Raw genomic sequence first — 25,174 nt, forward strand, 5'->3', positions numbered from 1 at the left:
ATGTTGTTGTCCAGCAAACCAGTCGGCTCTCAGACCCCAATTGTAGCTTTGCATAGTGCTCCCGACCCGGCTGAGTTCACTGGAATCTTCCTTGCAAAGAAATATGCTGTCCTTCAATTCGTGTGTGTGTGTGTGTGTGTGCGCATGTATTTATTTATTTAATGTTGTTGAATTCTTCATGTGTCTTTTGTTGTGCAACATAATCCTGTATACAGTGCGTGATGAGGGGGGTGGGGGGGATTCGGAAGACGCTTCATTTCAAGCGGCCATATTTAATTCGTTTCGATTTCGAAGGCAGACACGGCTGCCTGGGCAGCTCTGACACAGGGGAGAGAAAGCACAGGAATCATTTCGATTCTCCCTCTCCCAGCCTGTCTGCGAATCAATCTAATTAACCGGGTAATAATGCAATTCTAAAAAAAATACAAAAAGTAACGAATAAATGAATAAATAACGAAAGATAGAATGAAAGAAATCATAGGCCCAGATATACCATCTTCTGTTACTTTAGTCTGAGTCACTCGGGGAATGCTTGCTCCGAAGCAAATGCAGTGGGAATGTCTTCAGCCCGAGCGGCTGCATTGTACCACACAGAAAATCTCTTTCGATTGAATCCCTTTTTTACTAATCCATGTGCATGTTGCATTGCTTTCCCTGGTCTGTTTCTTTGTTGGTTTGCTTCCACGTGTAAACATTTTAATACTTAAAATAAGACGGAGGCATGGGTACAGAAAAGGCAGCCTTCGTTGTAACGATACAAGCCCGGCTTCGAATACAACAGCGCAGAACAGTTATAGGAAAAAAAAATAAATGTATAGGTAAATTCATGCAAAGGGATATTACAGTCTTAATATATCGTTGGTGCAAAAGAATTGGCAGCTCAGCACTACTGACAGAAATTAAAATCTAATAGCGAGCTTTCGCTTGCAGAAAAAATGGCACCCGAGTTTTGCAGGGATTTAAATTCATATCGAAAATGCTAAAACAAATGCTACGGCGTTTGGTCTGCCTGCTCCAAATCTGTCACCCGAGAATATAATATAACTTATAGTAATAATTCTACTACTAATAATAGCTTTAAAGGGACAAGGAAAGCATTGATATATCCTGGTATGATTGGCTGATTGGTTCTTTTTCATACACACACACACACACACACACACACACACACATACACACACACACACATATATATATAAACGATTTTATATAGTAAATACTTTAATTAAATTATATATTTCTAGAATGAAAAACAGTGCTATGAAAATAAAAGAAACCAAAATATATGTTAATTTCAAAATATATTACAATCTCCACACAGAAAAGTATAAGGTTTCGCAGTTGCAAACGATCTGGACAAATTGTGCTTCAAATACACTTCTATAACGTCGTTATTTTAAGAAGTGGAACAGGAGGAAGGGGCTTCCAGGAATCAGACCCGGATCCTCTCGCTACTGTTCTACCCAACATATTCAGCGTCAGCCACACACACCGCTCCAATGTCACTAAAGTGGTGATAAAGCAACCCCGTTTTCAAGACTTATAATCCGTATTATTATTATTATTATTATTATTATTATTATTATTATTATTATTATTATTATTATTATTAGCCAGATGTTTAATTTGCTCGCAGGGGATGTTAGGTTTTTCCAGGTCTTTTCCTGCCTTTATAATGCTGAAGTGATCACACGTTTGGGAATAAATCAATATCCAGGCTCGTGCTAATTTATAATGGTCTACATGGCCGGCTATTCAAAACCCATGAAAGATTACCGGCGAAACCGCACACAGGAGCAGTGCGGGTATATTTCACCTCGCCCGATCGCATGCTGGAGTGAGATAAGAGAAGGCTGAGATTCGTTTTTCAGGTTAAAAATTAACAAAAGACAGACGACAGAGAGCCGGCCTTGAGCCTCCCAGCGCTGAAGCGGGAACTGAAATAACTGAAACGATTATACCTATATAAAGTTACATTGCATATGGGCTGTGCTTATATATATATATATATATATATATATATATATATAACAAAATCATGCGTTGAAACTTCCATAATCCCATAATTAATACGCATGTTTGCCAACCAAGGAAATTAACGATAATTATAAAGAAACAGGAGATATTAATATAATGAGAGTGTGAAAGCGAATCATATTAATTTATACAAGTACAACTATTAATAATACTATTTAAAAACGTATTATTATTATGGTTAATAATAATACCAATACTACCACTACTACTAATAGTAATAATAATAATTCAACATCTTAATAATAATATTAATAATATATTCATATTAATAATACAATTCATTCTTATTATTATTATTATTATTATTATTATTATTATTATTATTATTATTATTATTATTATTATTATTATATCTGCTTTCACATGTGCACCCAGAAGACCAGCCTTTTTGTGTTGTTTTTTGTCAAGGTGCTTCTGCATTATTTGTAACTACGCAGTACCCGTTGATCTCGGTATGCAGATAGCTGGTGTTGATCAACAGATGTTTGCTTTGTCTGTTTATTACTGGACGTGCGTTTCCCTGTTTAATTATGCATTTGCTATCGTTAAATATTAATAGCCACTCGAGAGGGAGGCAGAGAGAAACAGGGAAAAATAATACGAAGAAAAAGACGAAGAAGCCTCTGTCGGAATGAGGCTGGCCATCCAGTCCCTGCAGTGCCCCGAGTTGCGGTGGCCATATGGCCTGTGTATCGGCGTGCAGTGCCAGACCTCCGCACATCCCTGTCAGGCTGGAGGAGTACAGCCTTCCACTAGACCCTGCGCCTCCCGCCGGTGTCGGTGCCCTCGTCCGCCTCTCCAGCCTTCATGACCCGAGAGAGCAGCAGAGGGGAGGAGCGGGGTGATCCAGCGATCCTTGAGCTCGTCGAGCTAAAAGCGAGGAAAAGCGTGGCAGAAAGTGGCGGTGCGGCTTGGAGTCCCCCTCCATGTGCGCTGTGCATCGGCCGGGCACGACTTTTGTGAGCTATCCGGCCTTCCCTCTGTCTCTTTAGTGCAGCCAGGCGAATGAGGGGGCAGCGCTCCGGAATCCCTCCAGCATCTTTGGCAAAATCCAGCGGTTTCCAACATTTGTATTTATTTATTTATTTTTGGTATGAGGCGATTTTTTTTTAAGTCTCGGTATCTCTAACAGATGCTGCAAATGCCTGGCCAGCCCTGTCGCTGGACGCCCCGAGGGCAGCTGGGAGGCAGGTAAGGCTTTCAGGACTGAGGCTGTCTGGACTCAATGCCGCTTCGCCACGCCGAGTATGGATTCCAGCGGTAGCACATATAATTAATTACCCGTTGTTTGACCTATGCAAGACACAGCTTTAGGTCTGCACAAGCTATAGCAGACTTTTTGTCTACCAAACAGATTAAGACAGATGCGTCCAAATAGGTAACTGGGAGGATAAAGGGCGGCCCATCTCTCTCTCTCTCCCTCTCCCCCCCTCTCTCTCTCTCTGTCTCTCTCTCTCTCTCCCCCCCCCCTCTGTCTCTTTTTTCTCTCCCCAATTTGTGCCTGCTTCCCCTTTTCCTCTCCCTCCTGCCTCTCATTTCTTCTCCCTCTGACTCTCTCCCTCTTTGTCTTATTGCCCGTTAAAATAACACCAAGAACAAAAAAAGTTTCCTCAGTGCGAAATCTTCGGCACCTCTTAAGAAACCCGGGTCTGTCTCTGTGGACTCGAAGGTACATTTCTTAAGGGGTTAACACTTGGGAGACATTCAAAAGGACTGTGAACGGATCTTGAAGGTTAGGTGTAAAGAGAAGATGTATGTGAACATGATTTATGACCCTGAATGGGATTGTTTACTCTTAGCTGCTCCCAATTTAGCACGTTTTTTTCTTCAACGAAAGCCCCAAACCAATCTCAAATGCAATCCGTATGGTGGGGCATTGCTTGGGTCTGTTAAACCAGAACCACCAGCGTCTGACAAACCCACGGAATACATTAGCTTTATTGAAGGGTCAAAATCGGTCCCTGTAACTTTAAGGAATTCTGCTTAGCTCTGGCTGCACTCTAGAATAGATTCCCGTGTCTCCCAGTAAAGAGGTGCTCTTCTCCACACGTGTAAATGGTAGTTGTAGTAGCTGTACATATACAGATGTGATTCCCTGCGCTTGCCTGCACACTCAGGGGTAGGGTCGGGAAGTCATTAAATATGTAACAGCGACACGACCGAGCTGTGCGCCGGTCACTGTCCTGCCGCTGGCAGCGTCTGTGTGGCGGGGGCAGTACTGCTCCCAAGTCCCACGCACTTGGTTGAAAGAAAGTTTTACAAATTGCCTTCCTTCTCCCCAGGCTAGCAAATTGTCACATAGCTTCGCCCTGCTGCCCAGCCGCCTTGTTTTAGCAGAAAATTGCTTTGCATTAAATTTCCCTCAGCCCTTCGAATCAGTTTTGGTAGCCCCCAGCAAAAAATGGAAATTCTGACCCGGCGGTTTCTGCGCCGTGGAATTCGAGATGAGAAGAAACCACGAGACCTTAAGTGCTGTAATTTAATTGATTTTATCATAAATCACCAACACGCAGTCAAAAGTGAAGAATAACTGCTGTGAATTGTTCTCTGTGTATTACTGAGGCGGAGATGGCAGTTGTTGATTTCTGCTGTGTTTCTCTATATTACTGATATATATATTGGTTACACCTCCCTGCTCGTCAGGAGCTGCAGATAGATAGATATGTAGGTAGATAGATAGAATGATAGATAGAGAGATATATAGATAGATACATATATATTTGTAAAAACGCTTAGATTAGACTGGTGTTTAGAATATTATTTGTTAGCAACATGTACTGCTAATAACTTTGAAACTCATTTTCAAAGCTCATACCTCGCTTGTAAATCTCCATTAGCTGCACGCAACCCCAGTCTGAAAATGCAACTTCAGGATTTCTTTCTCAGATCATATTTTGTGCTGTTGGCACTTTCTTGTTCCCTGGAGCAGAGGGGCAGGTTGACCCCAGAAGCTCCTCGGTCCCACCAGGCCTTTGTATCTCGCTTTCCTGCATTGACTCCGTGTTAAAGATTACCACTGAGGACCCCCTCTAATTAAAAATTAACTTTGCTCTCCAGAGAAGGTCCTGACATGGGAATTCTTGCGAGCACTAGGCTTTTGCTCTGAGATGAGCCTGAGAGATCAAAGAGCCTCATTTTTTTTTTAATTTTTTTTTTTACTGTACTGATGGATCACTGATCCATAGCAAAGCATGTGAGAAAGCAGAATTTCTCCCCACTCTTCCCCACAAATCCGGTATCTATTAACAATATTATCCTCACTGGTTGTGTTTACGAAGAAGCAGATGTTTGTTTATGCATGTCACCAGTTTGTATCACAACGTCATAATGCAATTTATCCTGGCGTGTAGTCCTGTGCAATTCTTCTGGAAGGAGATCGGATTTAAATTGTTCAATTTGTTCCCTGTAAGAGAAAGAAGCGTGAACTGCATATACCAGATGCGTTTATGCATAAAGCCAAATACTATATGTATGCATATATATAGTAGGATCTGCTCCCATACCTATTAGACCTGTTTAATATTAAGGTCAATCAGTGCAGCGCTTATTGGGCTCACTGACCGCTGGTATTCGTCTCTCCAGATCGATGCTGGTCGTGCGCTCATGAAAGCAGAAGGCCTGGAATGAGGAGTTTAATTGTAATCCAGGGATCTTTAGTAGAAGGAGATTCTGCGTGGGAGTAAACCAAGCCCCCCGCTCCACTCTCTCCAGTGGGGAGTGAAGAACCCGTGTTATCACTGAGCGATTCTAGCGACTTCGCATATCTGTCTGTCTCTGTCTCTCTACATCCCTTCTCCTCTGCTCTCTCTTGTCCCTCCGAAGTGCATGGGTTTAATTTATCAGGCGCAGCAAATGCATATATAAAAGAATGTAGTTTGACTTTTTTTGCCGTTTTTAAACAGTATACCACTAAACAAAAAAACGAATATCTCCACGTGGATGTCAACCAGTTGATCTCGTTTCCTTTCCAAGCAACGGACTAGTGATTTCGGATGAAAACATACCTTTGCAAAGAGATGGAAAAATAATTACTTTTTTTCTTTTTGGGAGGCTGGGGGGGGGGTGAGATAACTAAAGTCATAAAAAAGAAAGGAAAAAAGAAAGATGGGAAAACAAAAGCCAGATACTCCAGGACAACCTTCAAACTCTCGAAGTTTCTTTTGTTGTTGTTGTTGTTGTGGATGTTTTGCTGTTTTGCTTTCTTGCTTTTGTTTTTTAAAAGCTCGACTCATCAGTAAAGTCTTCCATTGCAGAATTCCCTTTAAAACGAGCGCATGTTGACGTATGCGGGTCACGTGAGCGCATAATTCGAGACATTATTTTGGCATTTAGCTGGAAGAGGCCTTGTCTACGGGCTGTGTTCACCCACTCACTAACTGTGCTATTAACTCCCTGGTAATAATACAACTAATGTGATGAGGCCAGGATTTCGGAGACCGCTGCTTTATGGACGACACTATGCGGGTTCTTTGAAAGCCTGGGATAGCAGTCCTGGATTTATATATATATTTATATATATTTGGAGGCAATTCAACAGTACTTCCGTTGATTGATCATTAATCTGGTGAGTTATTACTCTTCCACGCAAAGGTCATTTGGAGAAAGAGCTCTAATCTGTCAAAAGAAGACACGACAAACGGCGTGATTCTCTGTTTATTCTTGTATTCATTTTGTACTTATTTGTTTACGCAGGTCTTTGTTTATTAATGTGTTTCTTTGCTTGCTTGTTTGATTATTATTTTAGCTCAGTTCGTGCTTCTGTTGAGCAGGTTTCACGGTGCCAAGTTTGCAATGGTAAACTGATGGCGGAAAGGATTGATATATAAACACTGATGTGTTTTTTTGCTGTGCTTGTACAGGCTGTGCTATAGATAGGGTGCGTGGTACTGGCTGGTGTGAGATAACGGGAAACTTGGCACAAAAAGTTGGAGTGAAACAGTTTCGTTTTTGTCTGTAGGGCTGTTTTATTTATTTGGTTATCACACGGGCTTCACTTTAAATATGGCAGGAAAACGAAATTTTGAAGAAATAATGATCAGATATCTATTGTGCCGTGATTCATCACTCTCTGCATTTTATAAAACATACATTATGCATGAGCCTTTTGTTGTACCCTTGTGGAAAAAAAGACTTCGGAATATTATTATTTAGTTCAATTATAATATTCCATATATGTTATCATATAGGTAGAGGCTATGTCGTTTTGTGAGATGCATCATGCTCTTTGTATCGATTGCTGTGGAAGATCTGAGATGGCTTTCTTGCCTTTTCTGTGAAATTCGCTGGCCGGTCTTCTACAACACATCCCAGCCTTTGTTCGGCGGTGTGCGGCTGGAGCCCGGGCGGAACGGGCACTTTATAGGTAACTTATTGCGTCAGGCACGTCTAAAAGTCGTTTGCATACTATCGTTTCTTAAAATCTACGGAGAGCTGGAAACCAAAACTGCAGGGCTTTAAAAACCTCGGGAATGGAGGGGATCCAAGGCGGCGTGTGAGCGAACGCGTGTGTGTGGATGCAATAAATAACTTTATAGCGTTATAGGCCGCAATACCGGGGAGGTCAGGGAATCCTCGGGTTGATTTATGTGTTTGGGTTGCTGTCAGAAGCGGAGCGAGGGAGTGCGCTGAACATTTTTATTTTACTTTAATAAGAGCTGCTATGCAAACCACGGAGGACATGAGATTTCATTTGGACATATACACTCTTTCACTGAGTATCTCTCTCTGTCTCTGTCTCTTTATGCACTTATATATATATGTGTGTGTTCATATATATATATATATATATATATATATATATATATATATATATACATGGATATGTGTTCGATTTTTTCTAAGTTCCAAAGCTATGTAGTTCAGCTGAAATGTTTAAATGTTTAAATGTTTTCGTTGTATTTCGTGTGTTCTTAAAAAGACTAACTCGTTCAGCTTCTGCTCTTTGGTTTTCTTTCGTGTTAATTCGTTTGATATTTTTTTCTCATTTCTGATCTCAGTGTTACATTTTCATTATCAATCACTCAAATTTCGTTATTATTATTATTATTATTATTATTATTATTATTATTATTATTATTATTATTATTACTACTACTACTACTACTACTGTGATTATGTTGGGCCCTTGGAGTGTACGAACAGGAGTTACAAAAGCAGAGATTACTGATTATTTTACACATGTTGTTTCTTTAAGCTGTAACTGCATATCATTGTTTTTTTTATAGATTATTTTTAGCACGTGGAAAAACAAATACGTTAATATAAGTTCTTCAGACAATTATATATATATGTTTGAAGAATTATAGTTCAATTAATGGATATCCAGATCTGACTCTAAACGGACACTAAACCCAGAATTATATCAATAAACTGCAAGAAAATGCATCAACACGTTTTGCTTTTATTTGCAGAATATGTTTATCCCCAAACACATTAAAATCAGCAATATCATCATTTAATTAACGGATTATACATTGCAAACACAATACTAACATATATAAAACACAGGAACATCCACACGATTGTCACAAAATCAAATAGTTTAATGCCATTGTGAGCAAATGAAAAGGCCTCCAAGATGCATTAAGATCATTTTCGATCGCCTAACAGTTATTTCTGTAATTCGGAGAATAATTTGGGTTAACGATGTGTCACCATTGCAATCTCTCTTATACAATTTCGGTTCGATTTTCTCCCACAGGTCGCCTGTTCCACATTCGATTGCCGGCGACCTCTTTGATCGAATCTTTGTCATTTTTTTTCTTTTCTAGTTTCAACCCTCCACCGAGACACCTTATTCTTGTTTAAAATCCTGCGCTGACAAACAACATAAGTACGGTAAGTTAACATACATTTAAATAATAATGAATCTACATTTTTTGTTTTTTAAAGAAAGCATTTTTATATTATGTATACATAGTTACTTGAATAAAATGTAAAATATGTTGAAAAGTGTGAGACTTTGTTTTGTATTTAAATCATGTATAAAAAACAATTCTTCGTTTTTATTTTCATATTTTTGGATTTTATAATTGTAGGAAATGTGTATAATTAGTCATATTTTTAAAATAATGTTAGTTTATAAGTATATTAATGTGCAAGCTAGTTGTAACACATTAGTTTCAAAGAGCTGTCGGGAGACTATACTTCAGCTTTCAGAAATCAGGTGCATCCCATTCTCAGAGATTTTCCTTTTTGTATTTATATCTCGTTATTCATATCTGTGGTGAGGAAATTGAAGATTACAAGATCGACGTGTGTTTCCAAAGTATTATTCCTTTGATTGTGTTTAACATAAAACACTGTTCCATGTATAGCTTATCATATATAAACACACGAGCAAGGCAATGCAATTGTGTAGATTACTAAAGTCATTCTCTGTAGGGCATTCTTAAGTACAGGCTCAATACGCCATTATGATTACACTATATAGATTTATCAATTATTTATTTAACCACACTTACACACCTTAACACACACACCCAATATATACCATGTTACAGTTTACCACATTACATGTTCATTCAACACACGAATATGTATCATCTCTATTACGATACATATTTTTATTGGTGAAACGCTATTTGTAATACCGGTTATCTTTACCCATAAATAAATAAATCAATCAGTCATCAGGTAAATTTAACGATGATTAGTCAAACTGAGCTGCCACACATCGTCGAGTCAGTCTTTTGTTGTGTGGCTATAATGTTATATCCCAACAATGCATTTTTGCAGCACCTTGTCACTCTGTTAGCTCTCAAATCCACAATGTGAAAAGCACCTTAAAACATCCTGTTCCGACTCATCCAGAACCAGAGAACAACGGCTTCTGTCGTGAGCTGGTTAAATGGACCGAGCCTTTGGTCTTCTGCAGTCTTTGGACAGGCACTGGCGTCTGTGTTAATCCAAACCCGTGTGAGCCCGGTGTACTCTTACAAGTCTTGTCGGAGGAGTTGCACGCAAACCCACTCAATTTCTACCACATTTCTGTGCTTTGTTTGTTTCTTTAAAAAGATGCATAAGAAGGAAAAAAGATCAAAAAGAGTTTTTTTTTTCTGGGTAAAAGTCCCAGTCCTTTTAGCAACAGTTGCAAAATCTCAAACAATACTGCAAAGAAAAAAGTTGCATACACCTAAATTTTTTCTCTAGCCTTCCTCCCACGCCGTTCGAGACCTCTTCTATTGAAGTACCTACACGAAATGCATCTTTTTAAAGTTGCTGTTTACAGCTGCTATGTGTGCTAGAAGTCATAAATCTTGTGTAGCCATAAACGACAGGGGTAGGGTCCTGAATAATAAAGGAGAGAGAGGGAGAGAGAGAGAGAGAGAGAGGCTGTGAGAGAGGGAGAGAGAGACACAGACACAGAACAGGAGAGAAAACAATCCTCCAAACACCTTGGTATTTTCTTTTGCCATGCTGTGGTGAGTTCTTCTATATTTTGCTCTTCTCCTTTTTGAAATGCAGATTTACCTCTTATGTCCCTTGGGTGTCAAAACTCACTACCCCCCCCCCCTCACACACACACACACTAAAAAACACCAAGACACTGGAAAAACATTTTAGCACAGTCTCGCTATCAAAGTTTTAGAAAGAGTGTCTGCTGTCCTGACTTGTCCAGAGCTGTTAAATATCACAGACTACTTTTCTCTTTTTCTTTAACTGTTTTCTTTACACCCCCCCTTCCTTTTCTCTCGCAGTCCGATCATAGTTTGCTTCCCTAAAAAAACGTTTTCTCTCAAATCACGCATTATATATATATATATATATATATATATATATATACATACATACATACATACATACATAAATGTGTGTGTGTGGGAGGGCGGGTGGGAGAATTGGGGGGGGGTAAAAGACAGAGATTTTGAAACATAAACATTACAGATAACACACTGCTTCTGCAACGAGTCATGTGGGAGCCCTGCAATGTACCAAAATGCTTTCGGTAATGCAATATACACAAGAGAGGGGAAACGCAAAGCTTTGCACTCTACTAAACAGTATTAACATAGATATACACCTAACTGTGAAACACGTAAAATAAAGACAAGAAACAGGCTTGCCATCCTCACGGTAGGCCTGTGTCCACCACGTCTGTAATTAGCATAATTTTTCACTAGTGACGCTGTGTTTGATAGGGATTAACACTCCAGCCCGGCACTCCAAAGCAGACCCTTTATTTTTAAATAGCTGCAAAGGCCCTGTATTTATAACACCACCGCACCGCCACCGCCACCGCCACCACTACCACAAAATGATAGAAAATCATCGGGAAATGTTCTCAGCGAGCCGAGGTTCTGATTGGGATTATGATGTTTAGCTTTGCGCTTTGAAAGAAGGGGGAAAAATCTGATGCCATTGTTATCATTGAGCAGGGCGTACCAGTCGACAGGGCAGCCAGAACCTCGCAGCGTGTCCATTCGCAGCCCCGAGCCTGCTACAGATCTCTGATGCTAAACCATCTCGCCTTTCCAAACGGAGCGATTCTCGACAGCAATACCGCTGTGGTGGACGCAGCCTTCGTGGGGACTGTGTTTTTCCTATTTTCCTTACGAATTTTAAAAGCAGGGAAGAACTCTGGCTTATTGATTGCCGTGGAGCTGGATGTGAAAATATATTATGCCTGCCCGTGCTTTCCTCGTCAGAGGCTAAGGTAAGCTGGACTCAAATAGGCGATCAGTTTGTGAATGGCGGAGAATATGTCTCAGTGATTTATGACCATATGACTCCAATCTCGGTTCAAGAAGAGTTCACAAAGCTTAAAGCTTCCTTCCACGCCGCGACTCCTATTCTCTTTCTTTGCATCTCTATCCGAGTGCTCCGATTTTACTCTAATATTTATTTGCACAGCAACGGGGGAATATTTTTTTGAAGTTTTTTCTTATTCTTCTCCCTCTTCTTCTTGCCTCACATCAACCAAGCCTGCACGTTCATTCAACACAGAAGTATAGCGCTCTATCCATGATTTCTTTTGGATTCCGCTTCACTTCCCGTCCTCAGCTCCCTTTATATATATTTGATTTATTTGACTTAAATACACACCGTTTCATATTCCTGTCGTGGGTGATTCTTTTCGATTATGTACCATAACTGTGTATCGTTTTTTATTTCGTAAACACAGAGCATAGTCACCATTTCAAGAGAATAAAATATAGAATGCAATCTTCCAGATTTCATCGCACTAAAACCATTCCAATATGGAGTTATCGGTTTCCAGCCTGTTTAAATAGATCACACAATTATGTATTTATTTATGTTTATTATTTTTTTAGATTTATTAGCCTATAATTGAAATAAATCATGTAACAATTGAAACGAAGGAGTCTAAGTCAGAGGTCTTTTTTTATTATTTCAGCGTGAACTGATGGTTTGTTTGCGAGCTGTCCTCTTCTAATGCCGTACAGCTCCATAATCGTGTTAAAAGAATTTCTAGAGAAACTTTGTTATTGTCTTACTGTACAGGCAGCCCGGGAAAGCCCGTGTCCTGCTTAATTGCAATACGATATAATTTAATATTTATTATTCCTGCTGTGATTTTTCAAACAATTCCTTGGAGTAAATAATTAGGATTCCGGCCGTCTACAGGAAAGATAAATGACCCGACATTTGTGACGTGTTGAGAGTTGATGCACAAAAGCTGTAGCTCAGATTTTCTCAAACACACAAAGCCCTGGGTTTCTTCTTTTTCCTCTTTGCTTTACTGCACATTGGACATTTACGACAACTCTTATTTTTACTGTAGCATTTTGATATATTTTTTTATCTTTTAATTAGATGTGAGGAAAAGTCCACCATAGCCATTCGTCACTGTTTTATTTTTCTTATTTTTCTTATTCTTCTTTTGTTAAAATTTAATTAATCTTGAATACAACCTAATATCTATTTTGTGTAGTCCAATGCAGTGTGTTAGTTTTATTTACTGTGAATTGATGGTAATGGTGTAGAGGGAACACATTTTAAAGGAAATATTGTTTTCTGGTACATGTATTACTAGTTTATGGCCTATTCAGGAGCTTAATTTTATATTTTTAAATCGAGTGGACAAAAGTAATCTGTGGTATTTGTTTTTTAACAAGATTCAAATTAAACGTATTAAGGCAAAATCTCAGTAAAATGGTCTGATATCTCAAAATGCAGACCATTTAAAGCAGTAGTTATAATATTTATTTAACTAGCTCATAGTCCTTTTTGTATTTTGTTATAACCATAACTATTGTTGTTGTTGTTGTTGTTGTTGCATTGCAAAAACAAACAATCAATAAATAAAACGTGGTCTTCTGGTAGCCCGTGGGATACTACTACTACTACTACTACTACTACTACTACTACTACTACTACTAATAATAATAATAATAATAATAATAATAATAATAATAATAAACCGGTAGTTTTCCCTGGTAGAGGAGGGCAGTTGTAATTGTGTTTTTGTATCTTTTCAACAAAAGGGGTGTGTGTATGGGGGGGTGGGGATATCCCAGCTGTTTAGACTTACATCCCACAGGGCCACAGTGTCAATTTAAAACTTTATGTTCAAGCCCAGCCAGTGCATATTGTGCAGCAATGAATACCAGGTGCTGTGGTAGTGGGACTCAGAGCTGCACTCGCCGCTCGTTCACCGCCGTGCTGGGAAGCCTCGAGGTCCGGAGCCAGCGTCTCTCCCACTTGCCTGCCCCTCATGCATCAACCCCAGTCCGGCCCAGTCTGTTCTCAGTCCTGTCTTTCTCCGGACTCCCAAACAAAACCCGGGAGAATAGTCTAAAGTGCAGGTTTTTCAGGTTTTGTAATGTTTCCCAAATACATCAGTCTGTAACCCGAGAAAATCCACCCCAAGAAATGCCTCAAGGTTAAATGTGCATTGATTTAGGCAGTTCTTAAACGACCCCTATTGTTCACATCATCTCCAATATTATTTATTTCATGAACTAACGTGTGTTTGTTCCCTCCCCTGGTGTGTGTATTAAAATACATATGAGTATATTTCATAATTTTATTTTTATTTGGTTCAAACATGTTGTTCGTTCGAAACGGATATATTCAAATAATAATAAATGCATTCGTTATATCTTCCCTTTAAAAATGTAATCGCAGTAGGATACATTATTATGTATTATTTTCTGACGCTAAAAGGTGTTCTAGTGCTCATAAATCTTGTCTGTAATATGGGGTAATTTTGAATATTTCGATGCCTTATCACATTTATATTTTGTTGCTTATAGGAATGAAAACGCAGCAGATAATACAGTGCTATTAAACCCCATAATACAATTCTTCCATATTCCCAGTAAGTAAAAGATAAACTCAGTTGTGAGTAAGATTGTTTATTAAAATAAAAAATATAAAAAATGAGGGGGAAAAAGACTGTGTAACAATGGGCACAGGAAATCAAATCACAACAAAAGCAAGTGATGTCTGACTGTCCCCAGTGTAGCCGAGGGAAAGAAACAAAACTCAACAAAACCACGTCAATTGTTTGCAAACCACAGACGACGTTTTCATTTTGGATGAGTGTTTATTCGTTACATTCATCGAATGAGTGCGAGTGTGTGAGAAACTGAGAGGGAGAGAGGGAAAGAGGGAGAGAGGGAGAAGGATGCAGCCCGTGCAGAAATGGCATCTGCGAGCCGCGTTGTGTGGAAGCGCTATTGATGTCACCGGGCTTTTCAGGCCCGAAGATGGATTCGTGCCCGGCTCAGTGTTATTATGTGTTTCTTATAACCTTTCAGGTCAGCTTCCAAAAGGGCGTTGGAAAGAGCCTGTCACGTGACCTCTGGTGCCAATGTTCTTCCAGAAGGTCGTCAGGACCCTGGTAGCCGGTGAAACTGAATTCGGAAATGCAGAAAACTACCTACTACGACAACTCGACACTTTTCGGAGGCTACTCGTACCAAGGGGCCAACGGCTTCGGCTATGATGCCCCCCAGCAGGCCTACCAGCCCTCGACCCACCTGGAGAGCGACTACCAGAGATCGGCGTGCTCGCTGCAGTCCCTGGGCAATAGCACCTCCCAACACGCCAAAACGAAAGACCTCAACGGGAGCTGTATGCGCCCCAGCCTACCACCTGAGCATCACCAAGCCCCTCCCGTCTCCCCTCCCCAGAACCCCGCCAGCACCACCAACAGCAGCTCGGCGCAGCAGCCGGGCAGCAGCAGCAGCAGCAGCAGCAGCAGCAGTAAAACAGCCCCCTCCAAGTCCTCTTCTCTGCCCCCCAACCCCAACCTCACCAAGCAGATTTTCCCCTGGATGAAAGAGTCGAGACAGACCTCGAAACAGAAAAACAGCTCCCCCAGTACAGGTACAGCGAACGGTGCGTGCCTCCATTTGTATTTTTCTAAAAAATATCTATAATTGTATTATTATGACATGTTGCAAGAAAAAAAAACATAGTGACAGTAATAATAATGATAATAATAATAATAATATTAATAATAATAATAATAATAATAATAATAATAATAATAATAATAATAATAATAGTCCCCCTTTAATACTGTTTGAGTGAAAATTGACAAGATTGTGCTTTAGTCTTCTAAAGCCAAACCTCACATTGACATTTTTAAACCACCCACAGATTTCTTAAAGTACAGTTTAGTGTCGATGTGTACTGCTAACTGCCCTATGTCATCTTTAAACAATAAACAAACACAGGGCGATTATACTGCTGTACTGAACACCCGGGCTGCCCCCTTTCAGTGTGTTCAGAGGACACGCTCCAACTCAGTGTTCAGGAGATGCATGTGTTGGGCACATATTTCCACACTTAAATCCCCCTGTCATGAGCTAATTGAGGTTTTATGCAAAACCAAAGCCCTTAGTAAACTACTGGCTTGAAGATAATTAGAAAATAATTATATATGGATAAATATAAACAAACATACTGTCATGGTTTAAAATATAACAAATATGTACCAACACTGTATATTTATTTGTTTTTCAATCCATCACCTCTTATGGGACATAGTCTTATTTATTGTGCACCTGTAAAGTGGCATTTAAATAGCCTGCTCAATTTACAAATTGTGCCAAACAAACAGGCAGACAGACAGACAGCGACAGAGAGACCCACTCGGCCAAGCCAAACATCCCCATGATTTCCCTGTACTTATTAAAACCAATCAATTATTATATAAGTGGTTCCAGATACCATACTGGCTATGGGGCGAGAGATGCAATTTACATTCAGCAGGTCAGTGTTGGGGCGCAGCTCTCTTAATAAACGCCAGTGTTATGAAGTGGTGACGACTAATATAAAGGGGTTAAGTTTCCGTGGCTGTTCCCTGGTTTATTAGGAAATGATGCATTCAATTTCTGTATGTAGTAATTATCTTTTATTTCATTTTCACCCAGCGGAGAGCTGCAGCGGCGAGAAAAGCCCCCCGGGTTCTGCTGCTTCCAAGAGAGCGCGCACGGCCTACACCAGCGCGCAGCTGGTGGAGCTGGAGAAGGAGTTTCACTTCAACCGGTACCTGTGCCGGCCGCGCCGAGTGGAGATGGCCAACCTGCTCAACCTCAGCGAGAGGCAGATCAAGATTTGGTTCCAGAACCGGAGAATGAAGTACAAAAAGGATCAAAAATCGAAAGGGATGGGCTCCTCCTCGGGCGGGCCCTCTCCCACCGGCAGTCCGCCCCTCCCCATGCAGTCCTCGGCCGGTTTTATGAACTCCATGCACTCAATGACTAGTAACTACGACGCGCCCTCCCCGCCCTCCTTCAACAAGCCTCATCAGAACGCCTATGCCATGTCCACGGCCTACCAAAACCCCATGAAAAGCTGCCCCTCGCAACAGAAGTATGCCAACACGGCGCCAGAATACGACCCCCACGGGCTACAGGGTAACGGTGGCAGCTATGGGACTCCCAATCTCCAGGGCAGCCCCGTGTATGTCGGAGGGAACTATGTGGATTCGATGCCCGCCTCGGGCCCGTCTCTGTACGGACTCAACCACCTGCCGCATCACCAGGCTAACAACATGGACTACAACGGTGCCACGCAGATGACGTCTAGTCAGCACCACGGACCTTGTGACCCCCACCCGACATACACAGACCTTTCAGCGCACCATCCTTCTCAGGGTAGAATCCAGGAAGCGCCCAAACTAACTCATCTGTAGCAGGTTTGGAAACGAAATGAGACTAACACGCGGGGCGCTGCAATGGGATTGAACTAAAACGATCCAGTGGTTTCATATTGTGTCCAGAAACTTCTGTGCTGATTTTGAAGATAGGTTTTTTTTATTATTATCAATGTGCTTAAGTTAGAAACACTCTGAGTGTTTTTCTTTTAAAATTATAATTTAACTCCGTAAAATAACAAAAAGCCGTTTGTATGTTTGGGTAAGATAAAGATAGTCGTGTGTAACGAAACGTTATATATATATATATATATATATATGCACAGCACATTGCTTATGACACTGTGTATAAACATACGGTTGGTGTAGCACTTCAGTCTCAGCACAGATGTTTTACGACACACACGAGGTAGTCCTGTTATTCTTTGGTTTTTGCTTCTTTTTTAAATGAACCGCTCTGGCTGTTCTGGCCTGAAGTGGGAGATTTAAGTCACGCCCTCCAATACTTTTGAAGACACCTCTGTGAAGCTGCCCTCAGCGCCGCTCAGAAACCACAGGATCGTTTTCTCTGACTTTCCTTTCTCACATTACCTCTTTACTTAAACCCCATCACCTTAATCTACCGCCCTCCCATTCTGCAGTATCCATTCCTCTGTACTAACACACGTACCTGTCAGCATTTCTTATGATCACAAAATACCGCCCCCTCCGCCACCCTCCCCTACTTTCTTCAGTGAGCCTGGTATCCCAGTAGTAGGGCTTTGGTTTTAACTTCCACCAAACTGGGCAATATTTCCAAGACTCACAGTGTCTTCGGAACTCTAAGAGCCGAGAACCCGGATTATGCGTCATCTCCATTGCACCCCACCCCCCTTGCTCTGTGAAGTTCGTCCTTTCTCAGTCTATCTGTAGGGTTCACTTACATTAGGCTACACTAATGCTAAAAGCCCACATTTTCTCCTCTCTTGACTTAACGTGAAAACAGGGTATATTTGAACAAAATGTATGTCCAAGAAATTAAGCACAGGTGAAGACACCTAGGTATTCACTAATGCTTTCTCGCCTGGGCATCATTGTTGCACTTAGAGTTTACATTTTAATGGGTAAAAAAAGAAAAAATAATAAAAAAAGAAAAGAAAAACAACTTATTTTAAGAAAGAAAGACTTCAAATCAGCTCAATCTTTGGGCGTCTTTCTGTATGTGTGTTCGAGTGAACATCCATAAATATATATTTATTTGTTATAGCCAGTTAAAATATTTTCTTTTTTTGTATTATTTATCCCCCAACATTATGTATTTATATCAAGAAAAATGTACTTTTTTAGTATTTACCTGTTATAAAAGACGTTGTGTTCATGTCATTGTAAGCAAATTTATTTTAGTTATTGTATTCTAGGAAGATTAGTAGTTTTATGTTACCCTTGTACATATAAATACTGTAATGAGTTATACTGGAGGCATGAGGACGGAATCAGACTGTTACTGCATAGTCGAGAATTAGAAGTATAGCTGCCCCCCCTTTTGAGAACCGACTTTGTTCTTTGTAGTTACTTTTTCTTTCTTGCTAAGAGTTGTCTGTCGAACAATTCTTGAATAAAAAATTCTGTTATTCATTTTTTATCTGGTCTTTTAAGCGTTACATACTGAGCGAGCATGCTTTACCCACACATCTCCACACACACTCAGTATCTCCCCCCCCTCCTCTCTTTCTCTCTCACACACACAACTGCGGCTTCATCTGCGCATGTGCTCTGCCTCTCCTCGTGGCATTTCCTCAGTCCGGAGGGGCTTCTTCACAGATCACGTGTTTTTGAACCCAAGAAAGCCAAACGGCCTGTCAGGAAAACAAAGGCAACACACACACAAAAAGCACCGCTGCAGATCGTGTATAGGTTAAGAGTCAGAATTAAACAAAAGGCAGTTAAATATTAGAAATGCTCTTGTTACTAAACCATACATATTATGCAGAAGATATCACACTGACTAAATGCACAGGTTGGCAAGCTGTTTTAACGGCGTGCTTTTTGTGCGTGGTGGGTCTCGACTTGTGTTGCTTCGCTTCATTTGTTTATTTTGGGGTTTCATATTCAGGGAAGCCATTTGGATAAACATCTTTATCAACGCCAGCAGTTCCCCCTTCCACAAGAAATTCTTCATTCTTACTCAGCCTGACAGGCAGGACACCCGCGCCTCATCAATACCGTTATAAAACAGCGGAAAGTATCATTTAAAAACTCCGGAGCGGGTGATGAGCGGCTGAGTAGAAGGGACACCAGCCTTCTGGACCGTGCAGGCTCACATTAATTCACATAGGCGCCATGATGTGCGAGTATTTATTTATTTGTTTGAATTTTAAAGATGTAGTAAAAGCTATAAAGAAATAGTCAAGCAAACACTCATTAAAGCAGCTTCCCCTGCATTGATTAGGACGTGTCAAATTCCGACTATTTGCTTTTGTTTGTGTGTGTATTTTTAAGTAATGTTATAAGATGTTAAATGAATTATTATTATTATTATTATTATTATTAATAATAATAATAATAATAATAATAATAATAATTAATAAATGCGCAACGAATAATTATTAAATGTGCAACGGTTACTTTGTAAAACAACAACATCAACAAAAACATCAACAACAACAATAATTATAATAATATTAATGATGATGCTGATGATGATGGGACATTTCTGCCCAAGAAGGATATAAAACAAATGTGTTTTACCACACTGCTATAAGATTTGCTAGTATCTGATTGCTGTTCCTAAGGCCTCATAATTGTCATGATTAAAAGACCAACCTAAAAGACAACTCTTACCCCCGTCTCTCCCTGCTTCTCAGAGATCTTCTAATACCGACTACTTCTGCTTTGCTCTTCCCTTTAAATACTTTTAACACCCACACAGATTTCGTTTTCTTTCTTTAAAAAAAAAGCCAAAAGATATTCTAGGCCTACGCGTTTCCATCCAAGTTACAGAAAAAGAAAGAGAGGGGGAGAGAAGGAGAGAGAGAGAGTGAAAAGATTGATCTAATTTTAAATACCGTAGAATAAAACAAACCTCTTATCTCATCCCGTACAGATTGCAATCGTGCTTCATATTGTACAGCACTAGCCCTCAAAACATTAAAATAAAAACGACTATAGCTCCACAAGGCAAAACGGGGGACTTCTTTTGTTGTGAACTAAAGGAAAAGACACGAATTCTTGAGGGAAGATTGAAGTCTTTAGCTGTCAAACGCTTTGCCGAGGAAAAGATTGATCACTCCTATTATTTAGCCACTTCGCTTCTAAAAATATTCCTTCCTTTACACTGTATAAAAACTTTGTTTATTCTATAAAAAATATAAACGTATAATACATACTTTTTTTGTTTGTTTTTGGTCGTTATTGTTATTTAATTGTGTTTTACATCAGGATTATTTAAAACGCTACCGTATTAAAAGAGACTAAACGAGTGTTCTTGCAGTTATCTGTAAACCAGGAACCCAGCAGAAACTGAGACCTCTCTGTGAACTTCTGCTATCCCCTGTAGTAAACAAACCCTCAAATGTATCATTAAAAGCCTCCAGCCGCTTTATGTAGAAGGTAAGCTATCCGATTATAATGTGTTGAATTATAGTTGTACTTATTTTATTATCTTATGAAACATTATTATTATGATTATTATGATTATAGTCGTCGTATAAATAAAAACAATATGGTTCATTTAATAAGAACAGGTCTGGACTGAAGACATTCACTCACACAGGGTCTCGCCATGCATTGTCCGGATTCGTGTCCTGATATGAAAAAAAAAAAACAAGGAGAAGAAAATGTATTTTAAAATGGATAAATACATTAAAAAAATAAAAATCATGTTAATCTGTAAACTTCGATGCATCAGAAAACACCACTGCCTGCGCATTTTAAAACAAAAACTAAAATCATCATCAACTTCAAGAACAGTAACTGTATTTTATATCTGAGAGTCGTCTTTCTGGATTCGATTGCGTGAGAGAACAGCAGGAAGTTCTTCCTTGACTTCGGGCGTATGCTGGTGTTGTCAGAAGTTTTTTAATTGATGTCCTGCACCCATAATCGACCAGGCTGCCAGATTGTATGGGGGGTTTTGACCACCTTTGGGTGCAACACTACATCGCGGGGTGTTACAGAGCTAAGGATGGAGCTCATTGTGCGGGGGTAGTGGGCCACAAAAGGCAAACCCTGCACATATTGCATTTTAAAACCCATGTCCATTGAAAGCTTTTTTATTGGAAATATAACTCCCTACTAAGAGAAACAAATTCAATCTCCTGGTGTTTTTGGATCAATTGGAGAAAATAACGCTTTCTTTTTTCCACCAGGCCCAGATTTTGTCATTGGTCGTTTTTGATCATGTGACCAGGAATTGGATGCAATTTCGCCCTAGTCTTCAGTTAAGCAGACCAAGGTCCCCATACGCCAGTAATATCACCAATATACACAATTATAAAAGCCCGCAAATATAACAAAGCAGGGCCCTCTTAATTGCTCGTTTTTTATTTTTTTATTATTTTGGTACACCAGACTGCTTTCCGACCAGGAGAAGCTATGAATTTTGAATTTGAGAGGGAGATTGGGTTCATAAACAGCCAGCCTTCACTTGCAGAGTGCCTGACGTCTTTTCCCGCTGTCCTGGAGTCATTTCAAACTTCATCAATCAAGGAGTCGACATTAATTCCTCCTCCTTTTGAGCACACGATCCCCAGCCTGAATCCCTGCACTACCAGCCAGCCGCGACCGAGAACCCAAAAAAGAGCTGCCAATGGCCTCCTGCTCCGGACCCCGGCACAGCAGAGCTCGGCTCCGCCAGCGGCTGCCGGCCCTCTGGCTGCCGAGTTCCCCTGGATGAAGGAGAAGAAATCCTCGAAGAAGACCCAGCAGCCGGGGAATGCCACCGCCACCACCTCCTCCCCCTCTCCCTCGTCCTCCAGCTTCGTAGCAGCGGGTCTGGACTCTCCAGCAGGTCGGTACATGCGTTTCATTCAGCATGATTGCTCTTTGTTATTAATATTATTATTATTATTATGATTATTATTATGATTATTATCATTTATTGTTATTTATTTTAAGGGGGGTGGGGGGTTGTTTTGTTTCATTTTTATTTTTTCAATTTTCTCGAATGCATTTCTCTGATTCATTCACAGATACAGGAGATACATAGGATTTATTATAAATATATATTATTATTGTCATAGTGGCTATTAAAACACCCCCTGCACAACACATACTGATACTGATACTGATGCTCTTCCGATCACTGTGATTTCAATCATTGGCGTGTTTTATGCATTTGGTTTTATTTTGTGGCAGTGGGTGAGAATAGGGACAGGGTGGCAATGCAGTAAGCGCGGCTCACTCGTACATGGCTGCCTGCCTCAGTGTTTCTGTTTCACTGTGTGCTGCTAATGTTAAGTTTGTTTTATTTTTATTTTTTTCGCTTTTATGCTTGTTATGAAGGGTTATTTGAAACGTCAATCTGGCAGGTCAATGTAATGAAAATAAATAAAAAGGAAAATGATAATGGGTTAGTTTTTTGCCAAAGGGTACATAAATATTAAGTATGCATATATATATATTTCATACAACATACAACTATGTATATATATATATATATATATATATATATATATATATATATATATATATATATATATATATATATATATATATATACATATACGCATGAATGAATGTGTGCGTGGTGGGTAGATAGGTATGTACATAGCTCGAGAGGGGAGAGGCAGCTCTGAAGACAGCGGCTTTATTTTTATAGTAATTCATCCTTCTTATTGTGAAATATCTCCTAATCCGCGGTGTTTATAAACAACATGACTGTGGGGCTCGGGCTGGCCATGTTGTTTGGCAGTATTTACTGTGAAGGCAGTGGGACAAAACAAAACAGAAACGAGAGGGGAAAGTGTGCTGTGCATGGCTGCTTGGAGAGAAACTGTTGACATAAGGACAGAAGAGAGTAAGCCCACATTTGTAATGGATTTAACTCCACACACGGAAGGGAGGATCCAGAAATATAACACCGTTGTCTTCTGGGGGAATATGATTTTATTGTAAATATGTGTGTGTGTGTCTTTTTAAAAATAAAAGGGACAGTGATGAAAATGTTCAGTCCAGCCTGCATGTCCAGCACCTATAAAAAGTGTTATCTCGACTGTTGTGTTTGGGTTCGTTCACAGAAGCGCAGAACGGGCTGGACAGCACCGGCGGGTCTCGGAGGTTGAGGACAGCCTACACCAACACACAGCTCCTGGAGCTGGAGAAAGAATTCCACTTCAACAAATACCTCTGTCGGCCTCGCCGTGTGGAAATTGCTGCCTTGTTGGATCTAACGGAAAGACAGGTCAAAGTGTGGTTCCAGAACAGGAGAATGAAGCACAAACGGCAAACCACGCACCACAAGGACGGCCAGGAAGGGGACCCGGGTGGGTTCGACTCCATGGAAGGCACCGAGGCGGCCTCCCCGTTTGCTAGCCAGCCCCTGGAGGCGTCGGGGTCTGCCGCCTCCGAGAGCGAAACCTGTAACTCCGCTTCGTCCTACCCGAACAGCAATGACAATACGCAGCCCGCCTCCGAGGAAGCACCAACAGCACGGCAGGAGCCGGCATCTGCCCCCGACAAAGCCGTCAGATCTCCCGTGTACCCACCGCCCACTACAGATCACCTCCCAACAATGGGCCCGGCCTGCGCATCTGCCCTGGATAATTCGTTCTCAGAGCCGCAGGACCCTGCCACTCTGTCCGATTTGAATTTCTTTTCTGCAGACTCCTGCCTACAGATTTCAGACGCTTTGTCGCCCAGTTTACAAAGCTCCCTGGATAGTCCTGTCGACTTTTCCGAGGAGGATTTCGACTTCTTTACGAGCACACTTTGTACTATAGATTTACAGCATTTGCAATTTTAATTGCCCAAACAAACAAACAAGCAGCAACAGAAACAGAACTATTAAACGAAAGAACAGAAAAAAATGCGAACAGAGAAAAGAGATTCACTTTGGTTAATCATAATTTAGACGCCTCTAGTTGTGCCAGTATTGCAGTGTCTGGGGGCTCAGCAGCTGCAGTCCTGTATCTCACACAGATCCCACACAGGAAGATTGCCTGGGTTTGCATTTTGAAAACTAAACATTACATAATGTAAAATGGGATGAGCTGGGATAATATTGACTTTCCTACAATTTATAATCGTCTTATTCTATCGCAGTCATTTCGGGAGTCATTTGTCCAAATTTCAGGTATTTAATTGTTTATTTTTTTTACCATTTTATTTTTTGTTGGAATTTATTTTATTGTATTTATTTATTGACGACAGATATTGACGTGCCGAAAACTGTCCGAGTAGCGTACAAAATCATTAAATTCTCAGGAAATACAAAGATATGCTGAATAGTCCAGCAGATAGACTTTCTCACGGAAAAGGGTGTTGTCCCTCAGTATGAGGATTAGAACTAGTTTATTTATTGAGATTCTTTAATAGTAAATTGCAAATTATTTATTGTACATTATTTTCATAGATGAAATAAAGCCTTTATAAGCTTATGGAAGTGTGTGTCTTAATTGTGGGGAAAACAACGACTTGTGCTGTAGTGTCTGTGCTAACCAGAGTTTCCTCTGCTTTAATGTCGAGAGTTATTGTTATTATTGTTGTTGTTGTTTTTTAATTGTTTTTGTGTATCCTATTATTAATTGTATTTAGCGTCTGCCTTTTAAGATTTAAGATTATTTTCTATACATATTTTTTCAGACGGTTTTTAATTAGTGCGGTGTTCTGATGCTAAGTCAACATTTCCAAACTGTTTTATTTAATTAAGCTTATTTTACCTAATGTTTACGTACACAAATAAATTGAGGGTGGTTTTGTTTAGGTTTTAAGCTATCTTACATTTTTACTATTATTATCATTGTTATTATTATTATAACAATAAGAAGAAGAAGAACTGAAATACTAAGACAAATAGATTTGCCGTTTGAAATAAAATGTAAATGCCTAAAACATGTACACACACACAAATATAAATGCGTGTGTGTG

The 25,174-nt window shown here is 40.1% G+C and overlaps 2 protein-coding genes across 6 annotated transcripts in view; both read left to right on the forward strand.

Annotated features, from left to right (window-relative positions):
* hoxb3a (homeobox B3a) overlaps nt 1-18,731 on the forward strand; it is a 26,436-nt gene extending 7,705 nt beyond the window's left edge. For 2 of the 5 annotated variants that reach the window (XM_066698806.1, XM_066698808.1), the window contains exons 2-4: nt 8,808-8,874; nt 14,763-15,345; nt 16,386-18,731. In XM_066698806.1, coding sequence (XP_066554903.1) covers nt 14,871-15,345; nt 16,386-17,149 — 1,239 coding nt within the window. In that variant the 5' untranslated portion in view covers nt 8,808-8,874; nt 14,763-14,870 and the 3' untranslated portion in view covers nt 17,150-18,731. Of the gene's footprint in view, nt 1-6,112; nt 6,602-8,807; nt 8,875-10,885; nt 11,693-14,762; nt 15,346-16,385 lie in introns of those variants that run through there. The other 3 variants (XM_066698807.1, XM_066698810.1, XM_066698809.1) reach the window with 3 other exon arrangements.
* Nucleotides 18,732-19,681: 950 nt separating this feature from the next.
* Nucleotides 19,682-24,684, forward strand: hoxb2a (homeobox B2a). Its single transcript, XM_066698812.1, has 2 exons — nt 19,682-22,097; nt 23,326-24,684. Exons 1-2 carry the CDS (start codon nt 21,683-21,685, stop codon nt 24,048-24,050), a joined length of 1,140 nt encoding a protein of 379 aa, XP_066554909.1. The 5' UTR covers nt 19,682-21,682; the 3' UTR covers nt 24,051-24,684.
* The last annotated feature ends 490 nt before the right edge of the window (nt 24,685-25,174 follow it).

This window comes from Amia ocellicauda, chromosome 3 (genome assembly GCF_036373705.1).
Source record: "Amia ocellicauda isolate fAmiCal2 chromosome 3, fAmiCal2.hap1, whole genome shotgun sequence".
NCBI lineage: Eukaryota > Metazoa > Chordata > Actinopteri > Amiiformes > Amiidae > Amia > Amia ocellicauda.

Excerpts from the sequence above, each read along its gene's own strand:
- hoxb2a (XM_066698812.1), top strand. The coding sequence starts at position 21,683 with ATGAATTTTGAATTTGAGAGGGAGATTGGGTTCATAAACAGCCAGCCT. Across the intron at positions 22,098-23,325 it reads GGGTCTGGACTCTCCAGCAG|AAGCGCAGAACGGGCTGGAC; the intron begins GTCGGTACATGC and ends GTTCGTTCACAG.